At 48.5% G+C, this 27,444-nt stretch overlaps 2 protein-coding genes across 3 annotated transcripts in view; one reads left to right on the top strand and one right to left on the bottom strand.

Moving 5' to 3' along the window:
• LOC101597189 (non-compact myelin associated protein) overlaps positions 1-25,892 on the bottom strand; it is a 41,735-nt gene extending 15,843 nt beyond the window's left edge. Inside the window, exon 1 of one of the 2 annotated variants that reach the window (XM_045150885.1) lies at positions 25,879-25,892. The gene's annotated coding sequence lies outside the window, so the exon portion shown is untranslated. Of the gene's footprint in view, positions 1-25,702; positions 25,761-25,878 lie in introns of those variants that run through there. The other variant, XM_045150884.1, reaches the window with a different exon arrangement.
• LOC123460861 (cytochrome c, somatic-like) lies at positions 14,861-15,420 on the top strand. Its single transcript, XM_045150881.1, has one exon. The coding sequence runs from the start codon at positions 14,921-14,923 to the stop codon at positions 15,236-15,238; it is 318 nt and encodes a 105-aa protein (XP_045006816.1). The 5' UTR covers positions 14,861-14,920; the 3' UTR covers positions 15,239-15,420.
• Positions 25,893-27,444: the final 1,552 nt, after the last annotated feature.

Below are 27,444 nucleotides of genomic sequence, written 5' to 3'. Positions count from 1 at the left end.
GCCAAAGGACCTAGGTTCAAGTCCTCGATACCCATGTAAAGCCAGATGCACAAGTTGGCACATGTGTCTGGAGTTGGTTTGTAGTGGCTAAAGGCCCTGGCACAGTTATTCTTTCTATCTATGCATCTATATATTTCTCTGTCTCTCAAATGAGTAAATAAAGTGCACAGCTTTGGGAGGGATGTGCAGGGAGCAGTGAGGGTAGAATGGGATGCCTAGCCACCCAGATCAGCCGAATCAACCCTGGTGATCAATGGGAGATCACCAGATCACCCTTACATCCAAAAATTTAAAAAAAGTTTTAATTTTTATTTGCAAGCAGAAAGAGAGAGAGAGAGAGAGAGAGAGAGAGAGAGAGAGAGAGAGAGAGAGAGAATGGATGCACCAGGGCCTCCAGCCCCTGCAAACAAACTCCAGACGCATGCACCCCCTTGTGCATCTGGCTTATGTGGGTACTGGGGAATAGAACCGGGTCCTTTGCCTTCACAGGCAAGCACCTTAACCACTAAGCCATCTTTTTAGTCCCCCCCAATTTTTTTTTAAAAGAGCCCTTCTGTGTAATAGAATGAAAACTCCAACATCATTGGATACTCCCGCTAGGGTAGCAGATAACAGTGGGCCAATTCTACCTCCTTCCAGTAGGTGGCGGTAGCAGTCAGCTGTAACTGGTAAAGAGCCTGTTGAATCCAAACCTAAGAGGAGCTGCTGCCCTCGGAAATAGCAATTCTATGTTCTCTGACAATTTTATTTTCTGGGTTAAATATTTTCAGCTTCTCAAACAATAATTAATGTCCTTAAAGAGGGTCAGAGGGGACCTAAAATGTTTAGAATAGCATCTTCCTATTTCTCAGACCTGTGTCTGAATTCTACTCTTACCTTCTATGCCACCTTGGCCAGTATTTTTCCGGCTCTTGCTCTTTTGACTTGTTAAAATGGGACATTCCCAAAGGGTTATTATGGGGATTATATAGGAAGAAATATGTACTTTTCAGGAGTCCAAGGCCAATCTGGATTACATAAGACCCTGTTTCAAAAAACAAAAAAATGAGGTCTGGGGATGTAGCTCAGATGTGAGAGAACTTGTCTGCATGCTCAGAGTCTTGGGTTCAATCACAGACGCTGCATAAATGGGGAATGGTGGCAAGTACCTGTACTTCCAGCCCTTGGGAGAGGGAGGAGGAGGATCAGAAGTTCAAGGTTGTGCTTGGTTACTTAGTGAGTTCAAAGCCAGCCTGGACTACATGACATCCTGTTTCAAAAGGTGGGGGGGATGGAGAGATGACTTAGCAATTAAGGCACTTGTCTGCAAAGACAAAAGACCCAGGTTCTTTTCCCCAGGACCCACGTGAGCCAGATGCACAAGGTGGCACATGTATCTGGAGTTCATTTGCAGTAGCTGGAGGCCCTGGTGTGCCCATTCTCTCTCTCTCTCTTTGCCTTTTTTTCTTCCTTCCTTCCTTTCTCATAAATAAATATTAAAAAAATAAAAGAAATAAAAAATAAAAGAAATGTATTCAGCACAGTGGCTGGCCCCAAAGCCCTTGCTAGTATAATGTATTAAAAGCACACTGCTTTTTTAAAAAATTAAATTAAACTAATTAATTAATTTGCATGTGTGTTGTGGTCATGCACACACGCACATGTGTGTGTATACCAGGGCTTTTGTATCGGGCTTATGTGGATGGCTTGGGAATTGAACCCAGGCAGGCAGGCTTTGGAAGCAATGGGACATCTTCCCAGTCCCCACACTGTTTTGATAAACCTTGTTGACTCCAACCACTCTTCAGATATATTTATGGCCAACCAAAGCACTAAGACTGGCAAATGAAGGAGCTTCCTAAGTCACAGAGTGCTGTGGGAATTCGGGGCAGTGGCAGCCACATTGTGAGCAGTGATACCACTCTGACAAGCTGCCATCTAATACCCAGAACACCTCACTGCATATCCACAAATGACTTCAGGAAATTAAGTGCAAGACTTACTTTGGTCTGCACTGGCCTTGACCCTTGTTGTTCTAGACACTCTGGAGAGAAATGCTAGCTTCTTCTCAAGGGCACTCAGGAATGCCTGGCAATGCTGTGGCACAGTACATTGTCACAGAGCTCATGACCCAGTGGCAGCTCTAGGGTCTAATAGACCGGTTTTTTTTTTGTTTGTTTGTTTGTTTTTGAGGTAGGGTCTTGCTTTAGCCCAAGCTGACCTAGAATTCACTATGTAGTCTCAGGGTGGCTTCGAACTCACAGTGATCCTTCTACCTCTGCCTCCTGAGTGCTGGGATTAAAGACATGTGCCACCATGTCCCACTAGACCTGGATTTGAATCTTGGACTCACCATTGAGCAGCTCTATAAGCCAAGTCACTTTCTTGGGCCTCAGTGTTTCCATCTGTGAGACAGGCCACGATGCCGGGGCTGTGGATGTCCATCTACCATCCACCTTGGGTCTATCGACTGTCTATCCAGCATCATTGCCAGTGCCAGCTCCTTGCCAGTGCCAGCTGGCTCACTACCGCTGCTTTCTCCCCCGAAGTGACAAGATGTGGCAGCTGGCTACCTGGCCCTACCATGCTTTGCCCGCCATGATGAAACTTCCCTTTGAAGCTGTAAGTTGAAAGAAACCCTTTCCTTCATAAGCCACTTCTGGTAGGTGTTTTGCCCCAGCAACAAAAGGGTAATTGCTACAGTTAGGATAGAAAACTAAGCTCCCCCCAAAGCCTTCCTAGTAGAAATGAATCCTTCTCTTCCACTTCAGCACCCCCAGTGTTTCTCACCCCCACCCTCTTAGAGGCAGCTCCACTAAGACACAGGATTCTGCAATGCCGGTCCACTGCTGTCTCTCTCTTTTCTCTGAGACAGGGTCTCAGCAGCACCAGTTGGCCTCAAAGTCACTATGGAGCTGAGGATGACCTTGAACTTCTGACCCTGTCTCCACACCCCCGCAGCTGGGATTATGGACACATGTGAGCAGGCCCTGGTTTACGTGGTGTTGGGGAGCAAACCCAGGACTTTATTCATGTTAGGCGAGCATGCTAAGCTACATCCCCAGCCCCCTTTCCTCTATAAACAGGGGCACAGAGAGGGGAAGTTCATCTGCTTTACTGCCCAGAATCTGTAAGGCAAGATCAATGACAACAGAAGCAAGAACCAAATCAAGCCTATAGGGACCCACAGTTGGTGAGTCATGGGGGAGACGGCCCTGGACTGAGCAGTTCCCCAGCTTTCTTTTTCTTTTTCTTTAAAATTTCTTTTTAAAATTTTACCTATTTGAGAGAGAGAGAGAAAATTGGCACCCCAGGGCCTTCAGCCACTGAAAATGAGCTCCAGATGCATGCACCCCCTTGTGCATCATGATTACGTGGGTCCTGGAGAATCAAACCAGGGTCCTTTGGCTTTGTAGGCAAATGCCTTAACCACTAAGCAATCTCTCCAGTCTTTATTTTTCTTTATTTATTTGAGAGAGACAGAGAAATAGGAAGACACACACACACACACACACACACACACACACACACACAGAGAGAGAGAGAGAGAGAGAGGGAGAGAGAGAGAGGGAGAGAGAGAGAATGGGTATACTAGGGCCTCCAGCCACTGCAAACAAACTTCAGATGCATTCGCCCCCTTGTGTATCTGGCTTTTGTGGGTCCTGGGGAATTGAACCTGAGTCCTTTGGCTTTGTAGGCAAGTGCCTTAACCACTAAGCCATTTCTCCAGCACCCTTTTTTGTTTTTTGATGTAAGGTCTCACTCTCTAGCCCAGGCTAACCTGGAATTCACTATGTGGTCTCAGAGCGGCCTTGAACTCACACTGATTCACCAACCCTTGCCTCCCCAGTGCTGGGATTAAAGGTGTGCACCACCACACCTGGATTCCCCAGCTTTTTTTTTTTTAATCTTAATTATTTATTTGCAAACAGAGAGAGAGGGAGTGAAGAGAGCCAGATGGAGAGAATGGGTGTGACAGGGCCTCCAACTGTTGCAAACAAACAAGATACAAGTGCCCCTTTGTGCAGCTGGCTCTATGTGGGTACTGGGGAATCAAACTTGGGTCATGAGGCTTTGTAGGTAAGCACCTTAACCACCTAAGCCATCTCTCCAGCCCTTCCCAACTTTAAAAAATATTTATTTATTTATGATACACAGAGTGAGAGGCAAATAGAGAAAGAGAATGGGTGTGCCAGGGCCTCCAGCCACTGCAAATAAACTCCAGATGCATGCTCCACCTTGTGCATCTGGCTTATGTGGGGCCTGGGGAATCAAACCGGACCCTTTGGCTTTGTAGGCAAATGCCTTAACCACTAAACCATCTCTCTAACCCCTTCCCAGCTTTTTTGTTTGCTTGTTTTTTTGTTTTTTGTTTTTTGAGGTAGGGTTTTACTCTTTCAGCTTTTTAATTTTTTTCCTGGTCTTTATTTATTTATTTGAGAGAGGGAGTGGGTATGACGGCCTTCAGCTGCTGCTTACGTCACTTCTGGGTCCTTTGCAGGCAAGCGCCTTAACTGCTAAACCATCTCTCCAGCCCCTTCCCAGCTTTTATTTTTTATTTTTATTTATTTATTTATGTTTTGGTTTTTCCAGGTAGGGTCTCACTCTAGCTCAGGCTGACCTGGAATTCACTATGTAGTTTCAGGGTGGCCTCGAACTCATGGCGATCCTCCTACCTCTGCCTCCTGAGTGCTGAGTGCAGCTCCCCTTTGCAGATTTTTAAAAAGTGCCCCGCTGCTATGGTGGCACTGTTTCCATAAAGCAGGGACAGAAGTTTCTGAGATACTTTTGTTTGTTTGTTTTTTATTTATTTGAGAGCAACAGAAAGAGAGAGAAAGGGAAAGAGAGAGAGGCACGCCAGGGCCTTCAGTCACTGCAAATGAGCTCCAGATGCGTGCACCCTCTTGTGCATCTGGCTAATGTAGGTCCTGGGGACTCAAGCCTTGAACCAGGGTCCTCAGGCTTCACAGGCAAGCACTTAACCACTAAGCCATCTCTCCAGCCCTCTGAGTTACTTCTTGATGTCACCTATTAAAAGCAAAAAATAAAGTCTGGGGACATGGCTTCCAGGCAAAGGGATTGTTATGCAGGCATGAGGACCTGCGCTTGGATCCTCAGCACCCATGTAAAATGCCCAACGTAGCAGTATGTGTCTGAAATCGCAGTGCTGGAGACAGGAGCGAAGGTCCCTGGGTTTTGCTAGCTCGTCAGTCTAGCCAAGCTGGTGAATTGCGGTTTAGTGAAAGACTATGTGAGATTGAGAAAGATGCTGACATGGACCTCTGGCCTCCACACACATGCACCCCTCACATATGTACACATGCAAACTCAAAGGCAAGATAATATAGATATAGCTAACCCTTGTACACTGTGAGGCACCTGCTAACGTCAGGGGAAGGGATGGCCGGTGGGAGGCCCCAAAGCCTCACAGTGCTGCAAGCTTCTTGGATACACTGCTTTTCTATTTCAGCCCCTTTCTCCCTTCTTTTTCTTGCTTCCTCCTTCCCTCCCTCCCTTCTTTCCTTCCTTTTTTGTTCTTTCTTTTTGGTTTGTTTTTGTTTTTTGAGGTAGGGTCTCACTCTGGCCCTGGCTGACCTGGAATTCACTATGTATTCTCAGGCTGGCCTCGAACTCATGGCAGTCCTCCTACTTCTGCCTCCAGAGTGCTGGGATTAAAGGCGTGCGCCACCATGCCCAGCCCCTTCCTTTTTTTTTTTTTTTTAAGGCGTATGCCACCATGCCTGGCTTTGTTTTTATTTTATTTATTTACTTATTTTTAAGTATTTTATTTTGTTTATTTATTAGTGTGATGGATAGAGATTGAGAGAGAGAGAATGATGCACCACAGCCTCTAGCCATTGCAAATGAACTCTAGACACATGCGCCACCTTGTGCATCTGGCTTAGTGGGTACTGGGGAGTCAAACCTGGGTCCTTAGGCTTTGCAGGAAAGCACCTTAACCACTAAGCCGTCTCTCCAGCCCTCCTTCCTTTTTTTTTTTTTTTAAATTTATTTATTTATTTATTTGAGAGCGACAGACACAGAGAGAAAGACAGGTAGAGGGAGAGAGAGAGAATGGGCGCGCCAGGGCTTCCAGCCTCTGCAAATGAACTCCAGACGCGTGCGCCCCCTTGTGCATCTGGCTAACGTGGGACCTGGGGAACCGAGCCTCGAACCGGGGTCCTTAGGCTTCACAGGCAAGCGCTTAACCGCTAAGCCATCTCTCCAGCCATTTTTTTTTTTTTTTGAGATAGAGTGTCATGGAGCCCAGACTAGCCTAGAACTCAACATCTTCCTGCCTCAGCCTCCCCAGTGCTGAGACCGCAGGCCTGTACCGCTGTGTATGCCTGGCCTGGATTTTGATGCCTGCCTCTCCCTCTGCCTCTTGTGAGGCATGACTGGTCTCAGTGTATTTGCTATGGATGATTGACAGCTAGAAACACTCTCCAGAGCCTCTGTGTGGAGAGATACTGGGCTAGGAAACTGGAATGGTGGCATCTTAGCATGACTCCTTCTACCTTGGAGCTGCCTGTCGGCTCTAAGGGTCACCTCACTGTGCCTGCTCACAGGGCCACCTCAGAAACCCTGACAACAGGAGCCCTAGCCTGGAAATGAGGAGCCCCAGTAACAAGTCTTACCCTTGTTACCTAAAGTGAGCACGTCACTTCGGTCTAGACTGAGGCTTTCTCTCCTGCGCCATGGTCAGCGGGCCCAGTGACCTCCTCTCAGCTGCCTTCCTTCCACCTTGTGACTCTGAGCCTCCCCCACCCCCCACCCCATGATTCACGAGGAGGCCCCCTCATCCTTCCCGAGGCTGGCTTGCCTCCTGCACCATTCATTCCAGGAGCATGCCTCCTCTTTCCTGTCCAAGCCCAGGCCTGGCAGGACGGGTCTGCAGAGGGGACAGAAGGGGACCAATCCCAGCAGCTCAAGCTGCTTGTGGTGAGTGCTGGCAAGCCGCCAGTCACAGTGGGCCCCCGAGATACAGACGGGCATTTGTCTGGGGAGGCGCAACCTTGTGTAAACCTGTTCTTGGCTCCTCTTCTCCCCTCCACCTTGGGCAGCATGCCAAGCCCCAGCTTGATGGCGAGGTGGAATGGGCACACCGCACAGACCCCCTCTGTGGGGCCAGAAGCCTGGTCAAAGAAAGAGGTGGAGGGAAGGCTGGGAACGACTGGTGCGGGCTGCGATAGTGAGAGTCACTGTGGGTGGAGGGCGGGACAGGGGCGGATAGGAAAGGCTGTGGGCAGCGTGGGGGCTGACAGAGAGAGGGTCAAGGGCTGGTTCTCACCTCCCTCATCCACCAAGGGACTGTGGGCATGGAACTTCTTTCTTTCCAGGCCTGAGTTTCCCCAGCTTTAAAATGTGGCCACTGTCTTACCCTTAAAGTTTTGAGGGCTCCAATGAATAAAAGAATTTGTGAATGCCCAGGGTGGTGTAGTACAGGGGGTGAAGTTTGCACCCAGGTAGACCTAGGTCTAAGCTCCACCTGGAGGGTTGGGATGTAGCCAAGATGGTAGAGTGTTTGCCTAGCATGCCCATGGCACTGGGTTGGACCCTCAGGGCTGCATACAGGGAGTGTGTGGTGGCGCATGCCAGGAATCCCAGGTGGAAACACGAGGAGAAGTTCAAAGTTGGGCTGCAGAGATGGCTTAGCAAGCACTGAAGGCACTTGCCAGCAAAGCCAAAGGACCCAGGTTCGATTCCCCAGGACCCACACAAAGCCAGACATACAAGGTGGCGCATGCATCTGGAGTTCACTTGCAGTGGCTCTTTATCTCTCTGACTATCTTCTATATCTCTGCACTTGCAAATAAATAAATATACACATATATTTAAGAAAAATACACCAAATCCCCCTCACTGCCATGGACAAGTTCATCACTATCCTCATTCTCCTTGCCTGGACAATAAAGATAGAATAAGAGTGGGTTAGAGGGGGCTGAGGAGATGGTCCAGCAGATAAAGGCATGTGTTTGCAAATCCAACTAACCTGGGGTTCAGTTCCCCAGTTCCCACATGAAGTCAGATGTACAAAATAGCACACGTGTCCGAAGTTGGTTTGCAACAGTAAGAAACCTCGACACACCCATACACTGTCTTTCTATAGCAAATAAATAAAACTACCTCAAAAAAAAACATAAAAGGGTGTTTCTTTAAAAAGGTATTAATTTAGCTTTATTTTGGTTTTTCGAGGTAGGGTCTCACTAGGCTCACCCAGGCTGACCTAGAATTCACTATGGAGTCTCAGGGTGGCCTCGAACTTACAGCAATCCTTCTACCTCTGCCTCCTGAGTGCTAGGATTAAAGGAATGTGCCACCACACCCAGTTCTATTTATTTATTTTTTAATTTTAGAGAGAGAGAATTGGTGCACCAGGGCCTCATCCACTGTAATTGAATGCCAGACGCTTGCGCCACCTAGTGGGCATGTGTGACCTTGCACTTGGCTCACCTTTGTGCATTTGGCTTACATGGGATCTGGAGAGTTGAACCACAGTCCTTAGGCTTTGTGGACAAATGCCTTAACCACTAAGCCATCTCTCCAGTCTTAAAATTATTATTTATTTATTTGCATGTGTGTGTTTGTGTATGGATGTGCCAGGGCCACACCAGACACTTGTGCTATTGTATCTGGCTTATGTGGATGGCTAGGGAAATGAACCAGGGCCAGCAAGTTTTGCAAACAAGTGCCTTTAACCACTGAGTCATCTTTCCAGTACCAGTCCCCTGCCCCCAGTTTTTTGTGTTTTTTTTTTTTTTGAGGTAGGCTGACCTGAAATTCACTACATATTCTCAAGGTGGCCTTGAACTCAAGGCAATCCTCCATTCTGTGCCTCCCTAGTGCTGGGATTAAAGGAGTGCACCACCATGCTAAGTTCCTTTTTTTTTTTTTTTTCGAGTTAGAGTCTCACTGTAGCCCAGGCTGACCTGGAATTCACTATGGAGTCTCAGGGTGGCCTCGAACTTACGGCAATCCTCCTACCTCTGCCTCTCCAGTGCTGGGATTAAAGACGTGCACCACCTTGCCTGGCTTAAGTTGCTAATTTTTATACATCATAAATTTGTGGGAGACAGTGTCAATTTATGTGACTGGGATGTTGGCTTTCAAGTGGAACTTTTTAAAAATAGTTATTATTTTGTTTATTTATTTGAGAGTGACAGACAGAGGGAGAAAGAGGCAGAGGGAGAGAGCGAATGGGCGCGCCAGAGCCTCCAGCCGCTGCAAATGAACTCCAGACACGTGCGCCCCCTTGTGCATCTGGCTAACGTGGGTCCTGAGGAATCAAGCCTCGAACAGGTGTCCTTAGGCTTCACAGGCAATCGCTTAATCGCTAAGCCATCTCTCCAGCCCTCAAGTGGAATTTTTTTTTTAAATTATTTATTTATTTATTTGAGAGCGACAGACACAGAGAGAAAGACAGATAGAGGGAGAGAGAGAGAATGGGCACGCCAGGGCTTCCAGCCTCTGCAAACGAACTCCAGACACGTGCGCCCCCTTGTGCATCTGGCTAACGTGGGACCTGGGGAACCGAGCCTCGAACCGCGGTCCTTATGTTTCTGAGCCTCGAACCGGGGTCCTTAGGCTTCACAGGCAAGCGGTAAACCGCTAAGCTATCCCTCCAGCCCATCAAGTGGAATTTTTAAATTTAAATTTTATTATTAATTTTTTTATGCGTCTATGTGATGTATGTGTGTAAGTGTGGGCACACATGTGGAGGTCAAAGACAACTGCAGCTGTCAGGCCTCAGCTTGCACCTTTTTTAAGGTATAGTCTTTCATTTACTGCTGCGTTCACCATGCTAGAACTTTGGGAATTCTCCTGTATCCGCCTTCCTAGACACACGGGGATTACACACATAATCTACTGGGTCTGGCTTTACATAGGTTCTGGGGATTTGAACTCAGGTCTTCACACCTGCACAGCAAACACTTTTTACCCACTAAGCTACCTCCTCAGCCTCTTGGAGTTGTTAAATATGGCATTGGAAACTATTCAACTATATGCCAATTAAACATGGTGCTATCCCCAGTTGGTACATAACCTACACACAGATAATTTTGGTCTGTTTCCTTGTTCCTTTGGCTTTTTAAAAACATAATTTTCTTTATTTATTTGCAAGCAGAGAGAGATAGAAGAGAGACAGAGAGGAGAGAGAGAGAGAGAATGGGCATGCCAGAGCCTCCGGTTGCTACAAACAAACTGCAGATGCATATGCCCCTTTGTGCATCTGGCTTTATGTGGGTAACTGGAAACAAACTCCGGTCATGAGGTTTTACAGGCAAGCGCCTCAACTGCTCAGCCATCTCTCCAGTCCGTCCCCCTCACCCCCGCCTCTTTCTTTGAGACATGGTCTTATGTAGCTGAAATGGCCTTGAACTTGGTGCTGTGGGGCTCAGAGGGTAGGCAGGGTATGCTGCCATGGGCAAGGAGGGGGACTGTGTATGTGTATGGAGGGAGGTGACTTTGGTGTCTCTGAGCTCTTGGACTTGGGTAAGAGTGACCCAGTGCTAAACCTCAGTAATGTTACAAAAGGCCCTGCCCATTGGGCCCTCTGGACCACACCTCTGCTGAGTGCTTCACGTCCATCTCACTGTCTTGTCCCCCGACAACAGAATGTGTTCTCCACCTGCAACAGTCAATCGAATCATTACTCTGATTGGATTGGAGCAGCCCACCTCTGGGGGGTGACAGCGAAGGCCTTTCTGATAAATCACGAGGGTTCCAACCTAATCCGTGGATTCATCCTTTGATGAAGTTGGAAGATGGGGACATTAGTGGGAAGGAAGTAGAAGGTGGGAGGTGGGGCTTGGCTGGAAGAAGGTGGTCACTGGGAGAGTGTCTTTGAGGCCATGTCTTGTCCTGGCCCCTTGCTGTGACCCCTTAAGTCCTGGTAACCACGAGGCCAGCTGCTCCAGCGCACCCTCCCCTCCGTGATGCACTGACGGCTCTAAAACGGCGAGTCCAGATCATAATTCCTCCCTGTGAGTCACTCTCTCAGGGTCACAGTGATGCAAGAAGAGCTCATTCACTGCCGGGAGTGCACGTGAGGAGACCGAGGGCCCAAGAAGGTTAAGGACGGTCCACAAGGCGCCAGGGTGGGAAGCTACGGATGCTGCCCCGCGGTCTTTCTGATCCCTATTTTGAACCCTCCATGGTAAGAATACACATCTAATGAGCACTTATCATGAGCCAAGCACTTCTCTGGAAATGTCACCTATAAGTCTTCCTTTGTATAAGTTATATTTATAAAAGTCATTCCATCCTGTAAGAACTCCGTGAGGTGGGCATCATGGCCTCCATCTTACAGGTGAGGAAACCGAAGTTCAGAGAGGGTAAGTAACTTGCCTCAGGTTACACAGCCAGTGAAAGTGTCAGAACTGGATGCAAGGGGCACTTGGACTGAAGATTCCAGAGCTCATGCTCTCAACCATTCTACCTCATTGCTTCCACTAAAAGAGGGACACTAGGGCTGAAGAGACGGCTCAGCAGTTAAGGCACTTGCCTACAAAGCCTCAGGACCCAGGTTTGACTCCCTAGTACCTACATAAGCCAGATGCACAAGGAGGCGCATGTGTCTGGAGTTTTGTTTGCAGTGGCTGGAGGCCTTGGTGTGCCCATTCTCTCTCTCTCAAATAAATAAATAAATAATTTTTTTTTGAGTTTTAAAAAAGTGGGCTGGAGAGATGACTTAGTGGTTAAGGCATTTGCCTGTAAGGCCAAAGAACCCAGGTTCCATTCCCCAGGACCCACGTTAGCCAGATGCACAAGGGGGCACATGCATCTGGAATTCGTCTGCAGTGGGAGGCCCTGGCACGCCCATTCTCTCTCTCTCTCCCTCTTTCTCTGTTAAATAAATAAATAAAAAATATTTTTTTAAAAAAGTAAAAGAGGGACAGTATTTTTGTTTTACAAGGATTTTTAAAAAATATTTTTTGTTTTATTTTTATTTATTTGAGAGCAACAGACAGAGAAAGAAAGAGGGGGAGAGAGAGAGAGAAAAAGAGAGAGAGAGGGAGAGAGAATGGGCACACCAGGGCTTCCAGCCACTGCACACAAACTCCAGATGTGTGCGCCCCCTTGTGCATCTGGCTAATGTGGGTCCTGGGGAATCGAGCCTTGAACCGGGGTCCTTAGGCTTCACAGGCAAGCGCTTAACCGCTAAGCTGTCTCTCTAGCCCTTTTACAAGGATTTTAAGGCAGTGAAAGACAGTGACATTCTCTCTAGGCAGAAAAATGGGAGTGAAGACTAAGGCCGGGTGGACTTGAACACGTTCACTTAGGGAAGCGTGCGATTGAGGGAGAGCTTCAGAGGTGGTCAGACTGGAGAGGATGTGTGATGGACACCTTGGGAGCTCTGCAGGCAGAAGCCAGCCTGCCCTGCTCTCTCTAGAATCCCCGTGTAGAAGACCGTTGAGAACCTAGAGTGTCAGGGCTAGTTTGGCTCCGAGAGCAGGTCTGTGCTTCGGTCTACTTTGCTCATGTGGAAGTGAGCGTGAGATGGCTGTTTGGGGGAAGTGAGCGTAAACATCAAAGCCCCCTGGGGAGATGGGCCCAGAGCAGCACAGAGTCCATAGATTTCATCTCTCTCCCCTGTCTCATTTCTCCACCGAACCCTGCACACTCCCATCAAGACAAAAGTCTGCAAGGGCTCTGAGATGAGGAAGGAAGAAAGAGATGGGGAAATGTCACGCTATCCATTTTCAGAATCTATCCAAGACTGAGAATTAAAAAGAGAGAGAGAGAGAGAGAGAGAGAGAGAGAGAGAGAGAGAGAGAGAGAGGGAATAATTTCATTTATTTCCTTCTCCTTCCTGCCATGTGGACTGGAGTTATATAACTGAACTTCTCCAAGTATCCTGTGGGGGCCTCCAAGAGGTAGGGCTGGCCGCCACTTAAATAAATACCCCTGCGCCTTCTGCCCCCGGGCCCAGGGTCTGAGCCACCGCAGCAGCCTGGGAGGGAGGCAGGACAAGGCGGCAGCTGGTGAGGGTGAGGACGGGCGCGGGACAGCTGGTTAGAGCTCTGGTACCAGCCGGCTCACCGTGACCGGAGGAGACTGCGGCACGGCTGGGAGTCACTGCCCTTGGCTGTGCTCCCCTGGGGACAGAATGAAGCACCCCAAGTCTCTCTCCTGCTCCTTTACCTGTCCTGGCACCCACACACCCATGCTGAGCATCTTTGGGACCACTAGGTTTTCCCGGCAGGATGTGGCCCCTCTCCTGGAGTGTTCTCCCGCCTTTGCCCCCATTCACTGGTGTGTAATACGGTGGAACCTGGTTTGAATTTTGCGTCCCCCTCGCTGTGTTCCTTGGGCTCGTAACTTTCTCAAGTCTGCTTCCTGCATGTCAACTGGCTCACTCTTTGCTGCGACCTCAGAGGACATCATAATTCTGCTTGCTTGCTTTCTCCCTCCCTCTCTCTCTCTCCTTCCTTCCTTCTTTCTTTCTTTCTACTACATCTGGCTCTTTCTTTTTGAGATAGGGTTTCATATATACCAGAGTGACCTCCAACAATCTATGTCACCAAGGATGACCTGGAACTCTTTGTTTGCATGTGTATCCTGAGAGTACATAGTGAATTTCAGGCCAGCCTGGGCTAGAACATAACCCTACGTCAAAAAACAAAACAAGCCAAGTGTGGTGGCACACGTCTTTAATCTTAGCACTCGGGAGGCAGAGGTAGAAGGATCACCACGAGTTCAAGGCCACTGAGATGACAGTGAATTCCAGGTTGGCCTGAGATAGAGTGAGACCCTGCCTTGAAAAACAAACAAACAAACAAACAAACAAAAACTTGGGCTATAAGGTCACTGAGAAACCCTGCTGAAGCTGAGCTGAAAACCTCTTCCATGTAGACCAGCTGACAGAAAGGTGGAAAAAGCCACACTGCATGCAGTTCAATGAGAGAGAAATCACCAGTGAAGATACTCAACAGTGGATACTGCAAACCTTATATTTGGCCAGCCAGGCCAAATGAGCCAACGGGTGCAATAGTGGCACGTCTGGGGGAAACCAACCGCCCTCTAATTTGACTGGAGGTCTGCTCCATGGGAGGGAATATATCCCTGATACTGAAAACCTACAATAGGTGTAATCATGAGCCCAAGGTTGTAACTTCTGCTGGGATCTGGCTAAATGTATATACTATGCTCACCAACCTGCCCAGTAAGTACTTCTCTTAATGTTCATACCCATATATTAATGATACTCTCACTTTTGGTAGAGAACCTTCTCTTTTCAGATGGCAGTGGCCTTGGAATGACTCAGACGGCACCATGGTGCTGAGAAGTGACAGAGGAGTGTTCAGCACTGAAATATCTCTATCACACCTTCCAAGGCTCAGGGTCTATCATGGAAGAGGTGGCGGAAAGAATGTAAGAGCCAAAGGAAGGGTAGGACTCCTTACAACGGGCTCCCTCCAGACACAAACTGGCCTAGATATCCATGACCTCACAATGACTGACACTACCTACACAAGACCATCATAATAGGAGGAAAAGATCATGACATCAAAATAAAAGAATGACTGATTGAGAGGGGGAGAGGATGTGATAGAGAGGTTTCAAAGGGGAAAGTGGGGGGGGGAGGGAGGGAATTACCATGGGATATTGTTTATAATTATGGAAGATGTCAATAAAAAATTATATATATGGCTGGAGGGATGGCTTAGCAGTTAAGGTGTTTACCTGCAAAGCCAAAGGATCCAGGTTCTATTCCCCAGGACCCACGTTAGCCAGATGCACAAGGGGGTCCACGCATCTGGAGTTCGTTAGCAGTGGCTGGAAGCCCTGGTGCACCCATTCTCATTCTCTCTCCCTCTTTCTCTGTCAAATAAATAAAAATAAAATATTTTTTTAAAAATTATATATAGAGAGAGTGGGACGTCGGCCTTGCGATCGATAGCGCGCGTGGGCTCGGCGACGGCAGAGCGAATTAAAGATGGGTGATGTTGAGAAAGGCAAGAAGATCTTTGTTCAGAAGTGTGCCCAGTGCCACACTGTGGAAAAGGGAGGCAAGCCCAAGACTGGACCAAATCTCCATGGTCTGTTTGGGTGGAAGACCGGTCAGGCTGCTGGATTCTCTTACACAGACGCCAACAAAAACAAAGGCATCACCTGGGGAGAAGACACACTGAAGGAGTATCTGGAGAATCCCAAAAAGTACATCCCTGGAACAAAAATGATCTTCACTGGCATCAAGAAGAAAGGAGAAAGAGTAGACCTAATAGCTTATCTTAAAAAAGCTACTAATGAGTAATGGCCTCTGCCTTATTTATTATAAAACAGAAATGTCACATGGCTTTTAATGTGTACCATAATTTTACTGATTTCATACACCACAATTCAGATCATGAATGACTAACAGAGTATTTTTGTTGGAGAGTCCTTATTTAAGTAAAATTGGCTTGCAGTAAAGAGAATATGATCTTTTTAAAAATAGTATTCTGATTTAGTAAATACTATAACTGTTTTCCCTTTTAAAGATATGATTGGACTTACTTCACTCTTAAACTTTTCACAGAGATGGGGAATACCACCTCAGAACCTATATGATTGGTTTTATCTTTAGATTTCTACAACTGGTTACATGTGTATGTTTGAACATTAGGAAAATTTTTCCTCACTGGTCAGAACCAAGCAAGACTCACCTGTTTCAACTGGTATGCAGTAGTCCATTACAGACAAGGGTTAAAGATAAAGACACAATTGTCTTGACTATGCCAACTCAATTAGAATTCCTTGTATCTAAGGATGCAGCCTTTTATTTATTACAGGCATTTTAGTGTGCTTTGTGTATAATAAAAAATAAAGAATATTTAACACCATATTTTCTAGTTTATCTAGTTTAGATGCTTTTAAATTAGTGTGGTAGATACATTAGGAAGTTAGACCTTACTTTTGAAATCTTTATTTAAGGCAGAGTAACTTTATTCCGGACTGTTTTTAAATGCCTGCTCAGGAACACACTAAATGGAGGACCTTCTTTGTGTGACTGGCAGTGGTGCTCTTTGTCTACTCATTTTAAGGCAGGGTCTCACTCTAGCATAGGCTGACCTTGAACTCACTCTGTAGCCTCAACACTGGCCTCAAATTCCTGGTGAGCCTCCCACTTCCGCCTCCCAAGGGCTGAGATTTAAGGCAGGCACCACCATACCCAGCTTTATTGTGCTTGTTTTAATTACTGGTACAAGACTTAGAAAGCGAGAAAGAAGGCTTCTTCAAACCTGACGAAGTACTTTGTCAAGTGAGTGCCCCCCCCCCCAGATAGGGTCTCACTCTAGCCAAGGCTGACCTGGAATTCACTAGTCTCAGGGGGTCCTTGAACTCAGGGCAATCCTCCTACCTCTGCCTCCCAAATGCTGGGATTAAAGGCGTGTGCCACCATGCCTGGCAAGTTATTTTCATTGACAAAAGAAATGCAAGAAAACAAGGAAGTCAGTCTGGAAACATGCAGATATAATTTTGGAAGCTTTCTGTAATCACAGTTGCAGTCCTGGTGTGTGTTATGGTAGGGATTTTAAAATGCCCTTGTATGTCCTTCAGAGGAGATTGAGTCATTATAACAGGATTTGGGTGTATGTTTGCTTTGAGTGTTCATCCCAGCAATATATGGAACTGACTACAACAGAGTTTATACCCCACCACTGCTTAGAACATGCGTGTAACTTCATGAAGCCTGGTAGTATTCACAGACAGGGTAGAAGTTAATTCTGAAGGATCGATATTGAACTAATGTGGAAGAAGTAAAAAACCCATGCTGTGATTTTCATGCATCCCAGAAATGATAGAGAAAATGGACTATTGTGATGGGATTTAGAAATTTGACTTAAGGCTTTATATTTATAGTTAATATACTTTCATCTTGGTTTACTAATTTCAGTGCTTGATTTTACCATGTAACGGAGAAGTGATCAAGTCCTAGTGACTGGCAAGTGCCGTTTCGTTCTCTGCATGATAAGCTTGGAGACACTGTATGTACGGAGCATTTTATTAATTTAGGTTTAAGTTTTTACAAATTTCACAGGTGATTCCTGCTATATTCTGAGAATACTTCTGATGATAAAGAGCAGTTCATGCAAAAGGGAACATACATAGTTACAAGGGTATAATTCTTTTAGAAAGAAGGAAGTTGGGGCACAAACCTCACCTGCCTGTTGATAGCTCTTATAAGTGGCTAGGTAGTATCAAATGAAAGATATTTAAGGAGTCTTTCCAAGTGCCACTTCAACTCAGTTTTGCTTACATTGCAGTGCCCAGTAGAATTTAATATGATGATGGTATCTTCTAGACCCTGTCCACCAACCAACCGCATGCTCTTCAAAAGAGCAACTTATTGTTTATTTGAGGTAGGGTTTCCCTGTAGCTCAGGCTGACCTGGAATTCACTTTGTAGTCCCAGGCTGGTCTTAAACTAATGGCAGTTTTCCCACCTCTGTCTTCTAAGTGCTGAGATTGAAGGCATGCACCACCATGCCAGACGTAGAATTAAATTTTTATTAAATTTCTGTAGCCACAAGTGGCTAGTTACTACTGCATTAGTAAAATGGATCTAGACCTAGTGAAAGTGCTTTCCTTCAGTTCTCTACCCCCCTCCCCCCCAATAAGGTCTCATTAGCCCAGGCTGATGTGGAATTCACTGTAGTTTCAGGGTGGCCTCCAACTCATGGTGATCCTCCTACCTCTGCCTCCCGAGTGCTGGAATTAAAGGTGTGCACCACCAAAAAAAAAAAAAATTATATATATATATGGGGGGGGGGGAGGGAGCAAGTTTCCATCTCACAAAGGGGAGCAGGCTGGCAAAAACAACTTTGATATCAGTCAGAGACTCCAGCTGAAAATGAGACAGGGGGGAAAGTGATGGAGTGAGACATGCAATGTTCTGCTCAGGCTGCTGCAGGTAAGTGCCCTCCACTGTGAGAGAGCACATGGAGCGTTGTCAGGGTGTGCAGAACACACACACATACACACACACACACACACACACCACCCCACTCCACACAATATACACCACATTACACACAAGAAAAAAATGGGCAAGTTTATTCTACACAGAAATTTTCTTTTCTTTTCTTCACTCCTCTGTTGAGGACCAAGCCCACGGTCTCACGCATACTAGGCAAGCACTGTACCCTTCCCTCACCCTGAAACAGAACATTTCTATCCCTTCCATAATGGAAAACCAGTGTCACTTGCCATTAATAGAAGCCATAGTAAGATAAGTCAGATGAGACCACGTCATTCCATTTTAGGTGGACAGTGTCACTTCCCAAAGTGTCTGCCCAGGGCTCAGCCTCTTCCTAAACAGGCAAGCGAGTGGGCTGGGAATGTGGCTCAATTGGTAGCGTTTGCCTAGCAGGCAGGAAGCCCTCGATTCCACCCCAGCACCAAATAAATGAGGCCCGGTGGTACATGACTGTAATCCCAGTACTCGGAGGTGCGGGCAGAAAGATCAGAAGTTCCAGGTCATTCTCAGTTACATAGTGAGTCTAAGGCCAGTCTGGGACCCTTTTACAAAATGGAACACCATCTTACCAAAGTGAGGATCAACACCTCTGTTTCTTGCACTACAGCCTGACTGGCATGCCATCGCCTCTCACAGCTCTGCATTTCTTGCTGTCCTCATTTAAGTCCTTCCTTCAATGTGTTTTCAATGTGGTCTTTGTGTGCAGCAACCTCTGAGGCCTTATTTGCCTACGAATGTTTTTATGATGACCTCACGTTTCAGTGACAGCCATAAGAGTCTAGATTGAAAGAGTTCTTTTCTTTCAGTTCCATGTTTCTGCCTCCTTGACTTCCCTTATCGGGGTCACTGGAGTGAGTCCGTGTGATGCTGGTCCCCTGTGAGGAAGCCAGTTCACAGTTTTAATCGCAGCTTAACCGTGATGTTTGTGTGTGGGTTTGTTCCTTGTCTCTACCGCTGATTATTTCAAGAGACCCATCAACCTGTTCGCTCACCTTTCTGTACTTTTAGAAGCTCTAATTTCCATTATTTCCTCAGTCACTTCCTTATTTTCATCTTTTTTTAAAAAACCTGCTGAGCAGGGCGTGGTGTCGCACGCCTTTAATCCCAGCACTCGGGAGGCAGAGGTAGGCGGATCGTTGTGAGTTTGAGTCCGCCCTGAGACTCCACAGTGAATTCCAGGTCAGCATGGGCTAGAGTGAGACCCTACCTTGAAAAACCAAAAAAAAAAAAAGCTGTGTATGAGTGTTTGTGTGTGTGTGTGGGTGGGTGTGTGGGTGGGTGTGTATGGGTGTATGCCAGCACTTATGTGGTCAGAGGACAACCTCAAGGTGCTGCTCCTCTCCTTTCATCTTGTTTGAGACAGGGTCTTTCTTTTCTTCCCTTTTCTCTCTTTCTCTCTTTCTTTCTTTCTTTCTTTCTTCCTTCCTTCCTTCCTTCCTTCCTTCCTTCCTTCCTTCCTTCCTTCCTTTCTTTCTTTCTCTCTTTTTTTTTGAGGCAAGCCCAACTGACTGCCTTTATTTTCTTCGTTCGACAGTGAGTGTGAGAGAGACAGAATTGGTGCGCCAGAGCCTCTAGCCACTACAATTGAACTCCAGAGGTGTATGCCTCCTTGCGTGCATGTGTGACCTTGTATGCGTGCATCACTGTGTGTGTCTGGCTCACGTGGGACCCAGAAAGTCATTTATGAGGTCTGAGGCTTCACAGGCAAGTGCCTTAACTGCTAAGCCATCTCCCCAGCCTGAGACAGGGTCTCTCTTTTTGCTTTGTCACTGTGAAGGCCCGACTAGCTGGCATATCACTCTGCCTCCTATTGCTGCATGCACGTTGGGATTACGGAAGTGTGTGGCACTGTGCATTTGGCCTTATGTGTGTGCTGGTGATCCAAAGCCTGGTTGTCAGATTTGAGTTGTAAATTTATTTATGTATTTATTTGAGAGAGAGAGAATAGGTGTGCCAGGGCCTCTAGCCACTGCAAATGAACTCCAAATGCATGCCCCACCTTGTGCATCTGGCTCACATGATTCCTGGAGAATTGAACCTGGGTTCTTAGGCTTCACAGGCAAGTACCTTAACTACAAAGCCATCTCTCCAGCCCCACAAGTACTTTTTTTAAAAAATTTATTTTATTTATTTGAGAGTGACAAACACAGAGAGAAAGACAGATAGAGGGAGAGAGAGAGAGAATGGGCGCGCCAGGGCTTCCAGCCTCTGCAAACAAACTCCAGATGCATGCGCCCCCTTGTGCATCTGGCTAACGTGGGACCTGGGGAACCGAGCCTTGAACCGGGGTCCTTAAGCTTCACAGGCAAGTGCTTAACCGCTAAGCCATCTCTCCAGCCCCCCACAAGTACTTTTTGAGGTGGAGTTTTGCTCTAGCCCAGGCCCCAGGCTGACCTGGAATTTGCTATGTAGTCTCAGGGTGGCCTTGAACTCACGGCAATCCTCCTACCTCTGCCTCCTGAGTGCTGGGATTAAAGGTGTGCGCCACCATGTGTGGCACATTCATATTTCTCAAATGTTATGGCTTGAGGTCTGAAATGCCCTCTCTCTCCACCTACAGACTCACATGTTTAAACATTTGCTCCCTACCTGGTGGTGCTGTTTTGAGGAGGTTGTGGGATCTTTGAGACATGTGGGCTATAGCTGGCAGGTCATAGGGGCGGGCCTTGAAGATGCTACCTGCCTCTGGTTCTGGCCTGAGCTCTTTGCTTCCTGTTCTTCCAGAGAAGGAAGCTGAGCGCCAAGCTCCCACCCTGACAGGCTGAGCTACTCCAGCCACCACGCTTCATGATGGACTGGGACCTCTGAACCGCGACCCAAATAAACCCTTCCTCCTTTAAGTTGCTTTTGCCCACTATTAGAGGGAGATCCTACCTTGAAAAAACAAAGAACAAAGAAAAAAAGAAGGAAGGAAGGAAGAAACAAAGGAAGAAAGGAAGGGGAAGGAAAGGAAATGGAAAAGAAAAGGAGCAGAGTGTGGTGGTGCACGCCTTTAATCCCAGCACCCTGGGCAATGCAGTATGACAACTACTCACACACAGCACTTATGTTTAAGTATTAGCAGATAATGAAATTCGAGATGATTCAAGGTATAGGGCTGGAGAGGTGGCTCAGAGGTTGCAAAGCCTGCTGGCCTGGGTCAATTCCCCAGTGCCCAGGTACATGAAACTGGAATTATTTGGAAAGGGAAAAAGTCCTGATGCACCCATATTAATTCTCTCTCTTGGGCAACTAAATTAAAATAAAATAAAAAGTATAAAGGAAGGGTCTGGGGAGATGGTTCAGTGAGCAAAGCACTTGTCATGTAAGCCTGAGGACCTGCTTTTGGATCGCTAGCCCGGACGCTGGCCCACCTCCAATCCCAAAGCTTGGGGAGGAGAGGCAAGGGATCCTCAGGGCAGCTAGACCAGCCAGATCAGTGAGCTCTGAGTTCAAGTGAGAGATCCTGTTTCAGTAAATGATAGGGTGAGCCATCCAGAAAAACACCCACATTTAACCTCTGGCCTCCACATGCACATCTCCACACAAAGCATAATGGAGAATCTGCATAGGTTTTATGCAAATTCTACACTACTTTACCTAGGGACTTGAGCGTGCGCAGATATTGGTATCTGCAGGGTCCTTGGGGTAATCCCCTGTGGGCACTGAGGACCAGGGATGAAGGACTGTATGTCCCCCGGTACTGTTGTTGGGTGATGGAGAGTTCCAGATGTATTCACACAACAGTCCTACACTCCCGCCTCCTCTCCGCACGCCCCAGGCATTTGGTCTTTCTGAGGCAACTGGAGATGAACATTTGCAAACAGGGCCCCTGTCCCTGGCGTTCCTATGGCCTTCAGAGAATTGCCTCCCAGAGAGTCATCTGAAACCTGACACCTACAGCTCTTGACAATGGTCACTGTTGTTGCTCTCATTGAACCCAGGACTCTGTTGCAAGGGGTAAGGGAGGACTCAGAGTGGATTCCAAAAGATAAATGAGGGGCTAGAGAGATAGCTTAGTGGTTAAGGCACTTGCAAAGCCAAAGGATGTAGGTTCAATTTTCTAGGACCCACATAAGCCAGCTGCGCATGGTGGTGCATGCGTCTGGAGTTCATTTACAGTGGCTGGAGGCCCTGGCGCACCTATTCATTCTTTTGCTCTCTCTCTCTGCCTCTCTCTCAAATAAATAAAAATAAACTATTTTAAAAAATAAATGATAAATGAATCCCCTTGCATTCTCTGGGCAAAGCTGTTACCTGGGCTGCAGCTAAGGAGTGGGCTGGGTGGGACCTCAGAATTTCAGGGGATGGAATGGGCTGAGCTCTTGGGGAAGTTCTGGTCAAACAGAACTTCTCTAAGGAAGGAGGTAGTAGGAGGGGAATATGCAACCCAATCTATTTTCCACAGTGAACTATCAACACCACAAAAGGTCTGGACTCCCATAGGGACCTGGAGGATAGCAATACTTCCTGGGATGCTGTGGGCACCATAGGGCTAAGGCAGGCAGAGCATGGAGGCCCATGTGAGCACACAACATGCCCTCGGCAAACAAGAGCGGCCGGGTGACTGTCTCTGGGCACTGCAGGCCTCAGGAGCCTCCGGGAGAGGAGGGGAGAGGCACAGCCTAGGGGCCATGACAGGCTGAGGAGAGCCTCAGATGGGAGCTTCCAAGGAAGTTCACAGGGTCCCAGTGAACCCAACGGACAGGCAGCAGAGCCCTCCCTCAGATTCACTGCAGGCACTGAAGGTGCTGGCTCAGTAATCTTTACTAAATAGACAGGATTGTGACAGGAATTTTATTTATTTGCATATTTACTTTACTTTATTTTATTATTTAATATTATTTATTTATTTGCAAGCAGAGAGAGATAGAAAGTAGAGAGAGAGAGAGAGAGAATGGGTGTGCCAGGGCCTCCAGCTGCTGCTAACAAACTCCAGTCACATGAGCCACTTTATGCATCTGATTTTACATGGGTACTGGGGAATTAAACCTGGACCCTTGGGCTTTGCAGGCAAGCACCTTACCCACGAAGCCATCTCTATCCCAAAGCAGACACATTCTTAAGTGATTGCTATGGCATAGTGTCCAGTTAATAAATCAGGAAGCTGAGGCTCAGAGGTGATGTGGTTTGAACGAGAGGCCACATTGAAGGTCGGAGTGCAGAGTGAAGTCCCTGCTGGTCTCCCCTCCTCACCGCTGGCTCTCAAGGCTCTGCATGGGTCCCCAAGATGCCTGTGCTTGGACACCACCCACCCACTTAAAAAAATTATTTATTTGAGAGAGAGAGAGAGAGAATGGGCACACCAGGGCGTCCAGCCACTGCAAACAAATTCCAAATGCATGAGTCCCCTTCTGTATCTGGCTTACGTGGGTCCTGGGGAATAGAACCAGGATCCTTTGGCTTTGCAGACAAACGCCTAAACTGCTGAGCCATCTCTCCAGCTCCCTACCACCTACTTTTGCTGCCACTAGAGCCCTGGACAAAGGCACCATGGGCTCAGGTGTGCCTGGCCTAGGCAGGCGGCCTCAGAGCCGGCCCACCCGGACAAAGGCACCATGGGCTCAGGTGTGCCTGGCCCAGGCAGGCGGCCTCAGAGCCGGCCCAGATCTAGCTGGAGAACAGGCCTTCTATTTCAGAAGCTGGCACACCCTCTTCTCCATCCTCACCCCTGAGAGCTACTGACCACAGAGAGGCTCTAACCCTCTTGCCCTGCGGATGGCCCCCAGCTTGAAACACACTGCAAATGGCAGGAAAACCATGGAGTCCCGCTCGGGCAACTGCCTTGGCTGCGTCCCACCCTGTCTTCCTGCCTCCTTCGGCTTAACTAGAATCACTGCGGATCAGGGATTCACTTCAGAACAAACCACAAGGGATCCAAACTAACAGCTCTCAAAGTAAAGAGAGGCATGCCAGAGACAGAGATGCCACCGACCGCAGCATCCTGATGTGGGTTAATACACAGCTTCAAGGCTGCCTGCAGAGGCCCCTACCAAGTGTGTATCATTACCTAGCAATTGTCGCTTGCTGGTGTGTGTGTGTGGTGTTTGTACATGTATGTGCCCACGGAGTGCCTCGCGTGCTTGCCTGTGGTGGGATGCATGCACTTGCCTGTGGTGCCCAGAGCAAAATGTCCAGTGTCCTGTTCTATCATTCTTACACTCTTTTTTTTTTTTCTTTTTTTTTTTGAGGTAGGGTCTCACTGTAGTCCAGGCTGAGCTGGAATTCACGATGGAGTCTCAGGGTGGCCTGGAACTCAAGCGATCCTCCTACCTCTGCCTCCCCAGTGCTGGGATTAAAGCTGTGTGCCACCGCGCCCTGCCTTACAGCGATCCTCCTACCTCAGCCTCCTAAGTGCTGGGGTTAAAGGCACAAACACTAAACAAGTATGTGATCATCTACACTTGGGAAAGTACTTGAACTTGGCTCTTGGCAGTGGGGGAGGGGACAGTGTCTCCGGGACCCTGTGATGAGTCTCCCGAAGTCTCAGCCCTCCACTTCAGACATTTGCTTCTTACACATTTTTGGTTGACTCCGAATCAGCTGCCTGCCTCAGCAGGCTGCCACAAAACAAGGTCCTGCTAGTGCTTAGAGTGGCTTTAGGGGGACACAGTCAAGTCTGGTCTGAGCTATAGTTCAGGTGGCGATACGGAGTCCAGCAGTGACTAGTCAAGGGACAAGGTGTTGCTAAGGAAACCATGCCCCCCATGAAGACCCGGTATTCTTTACACCCAGCTCCCCTGTGCCTGGCCCTGAGCGCGCGCGCGCGCACACACACACACACACACACACACACACACACGCACACACACGCACACACATGCACACACACGCGCACACACACGTGTACCTGGCTCCACCCCATACTGCCTTTTTTAGGCACCTCACTAAGTAACCTTGCTGGAACTACAGGTGCAGTAGTGAGCCAAAAGGACACAGTACTTGCCCCCAAAGATCCAATCTAGCAGAAATCACTGGTTTATGTGTATTGATGGCCTACTATACACAGACCCCATGTGACTGAAACTTTTCGCAGCAATTGTTTCACCTAAGTGCAAGACCAGAACCACACAGAAATGAAGGGGTTTGTGTAGGTCAGGCAGCCTGGCCTGGGGTCTGGCGGTAATTCTGAGCCGACACCATTCTGAGACCGCGGGACTCCTTTCCCAGCTCCTCAAATCTCCCCTCCTACACTCTAGGGCTTCCTCCATGGTCCCCCCAACTCCAAATCTAGCCCGTGTTCTGACACAGCCGTCATTGTCTCGGGGTACCCAGGACTGGAGTCTCCAGGCATCGTTCCTTGTGGCGTGGGGGACCGGGACGCAGCCCCCACGTGCCTGTTGCGTTGGTGGGAGTCTGAGCTCCTTCACCCCAGTTTGCATCTCACTGTACCTTAGCCAACACAGGTCCTGAAGGGGGCTACCCCCGCGCCAAACCCCCACCCCGAGTCCTGGTGCCTCCCACAGGCTCGGGAGGTAGAGGTGGATGTGGGAACCGCCTGGCTTCTCCATGCTCCAAATATCACCCGCGAATGCGAGGGGTCTGGCTCTGGGGCGCTGCTAGGTCTTGGGTGGGGCTCGGGTCGCCCTGGGGCAACGCTGATGTGCCCGCCCGGGGCTGCACCTCCCCCCCGGACGGTCCTTCTCCCCGCGCCCGCGCAGACAACTCCCTCCCCAAAGGTGCGGGCCAGATTGGGGGATCCCCCCATCCCCGGCTCATCGCCACCCCGAGTAGTCCTTCGTCCAGTGCTCGGTACAGGTGACAGCGAGGCGACCCCTACCTGCTCGGCGACCCTGCTGGGCCTCCCGCGGCCCCCGCCGTACTCCCGGGGGCTCCGCTCGGTGGCCGCCCCGCGCCGCCCGCCTGGGAGCCCGCCCCGGCCCCGGCCCCGCCCCGGCCCGCGCAGGTGATCCCGAGGCCTGGGGCCCGCCCTGGGGGTGTCCGTGTCCCGCGTACCGGTGCCACGGCGCCTCCCCGCGGTGTCCCCGCGCCGCTCCTGTTTGGGATTGCACATCTGGCACCCCTGGACGCTCAGTCACCTCCTCCAGGTCCGACTCCTGCGGAGACACAGCAGGAGGAAGGTCTGGAAGTTGGAGGATGGTGATCTGATGGCAGGGCGGGGGTGGGGGCTGCTTGGAGGACGTCAGGATTAAGACAGTAGGGCAATGTCAGACCAGAACCCAAGGACTGCCAGCTGACCGGGGTCAGAAACCGCTCATGCAGGACCCGAGGTGACTCACTCAAACCAGCCTAGTTGGTGGTTCTCACCTCTGCTCTCCCAGACCTTCGGAGGCTGAGGCAGTAGGATTGCTGTGAGTTTGAGACCACATAGTGGCCTGGGCCACATGGTGAGTTCCAGGCCAGACTGACCTATAGTGTGAGACGCTGAATCAAAACAAAACTGCGTCTCTTTGTTTTTTGATTAAGATCAAGTGTAGTGTCAGTTTATTATCTGATATATCTAACCCAGGACATGTTAAAGGATTTTTGTTTGTTTGTTTGTTTTGGTTTTCGAGGTAGGTCTCACTCTAGCCCAGGCTGACCTGGAATTCACTATGTAGGCTCAGGGTGGCCTCGAACTCATGGCAATCCTCCTACCTCTGCCTCCTGAGTGCTGGAATTAAAGGTGTGTGCTACCACACCTGGTTTAGGATTTCTTTTTTAAAAGTTTGTTTGTTTGTTTATTTATTTATTTATTTATTTATTTTATTAGAGAGAGAGTCAGAAAGAGAGAGAGAGAGAATAGGTGCACCAGAGCCTTCAGCTGCTGCAAACGATCTCCAGATGCATGTGCCACCATGTGCATCTGGCTTATGTGAGTCAGAGAATTGAACCTGGGTCCTTTAGCTTTGCAGGCAAGTGTCTTAACCACTAAGCCATCTCTCCAGTCCTGATCTAGCCTTATTGTTATTATTATTATTTTGCTTTTCCGAGGTAGGGTCTCGCTCTAGCCCAGGCTGACCTGGAATTCACTATGTGGCCTCAGTGTGGCCTTGAACTCACAGCAATCCTCCTACCTCTGCCTCCCAAGTGCTGGGATTAAAGGCATGCACCACCACGCCAGCTACGTTAAAGGACTTTTGGAAGCAGGAGTAGCAAAGGAGCTTGCTTGGGCCACTTCAAGCCTCCCTCTCGTGTTACAGCACCAACAGGAACCCCTCAAAGGAAAGCGTTTTGTTTAAAATAAGGATCTTGGGCTGCGCACAAGTCTCAGCAGATAAAGCAATTGTCACTGCACATGTGAGTGACTCTGCAAAGGAACATGGAGACAGGGCCCTTTGCCTCACCAGCTTTGCCCATAGCCCAGAAGCCCAGCCCTGAGTGGCACAGGATGGCATTTATCTGCCCTCTTGTTTCTGCAGAGCCCTGCACTATGTTCCCTCCCAGCCAGGCTCTCCTTGCCAGTAGACCTCATCTCCAGCAGGGCCTGTGATACCTGGTAGACATCAGACAGAAACACAACATGGCTCCGGAAAGGAACTGAGACGAATTGACCTTTCAGGATTGGAGAGTTATCAGCAT

This window comes from Jaculus jaculus, chromosome 5 (assembly GCF_020740685.1).
Source record: "Jaculus jaculus isolate mJacJac1 chromosome 5, mJacJac1.mat.Y.cur, whole genome shotgun sequence".
Lineage (NCBI taxonomy): Eukaryota > Metazoa > Chordata > Mammalia > Rodentia > Dipodidae > Jaculus > Jaculus jaculus.
This window is presented reverse-complemented; position numbering and strand designations above follow the sequence as displayed.

Excerpts from the sequence above, each read along its gene's own strand:
- LOC123460861 (XM_045150881.1), top strand. The coding sequence starts at position 14,921 with ATGGGTGATGTTGAGAAAGGCAAGAAGATCTTTGTTCAGAAGTGTGCC.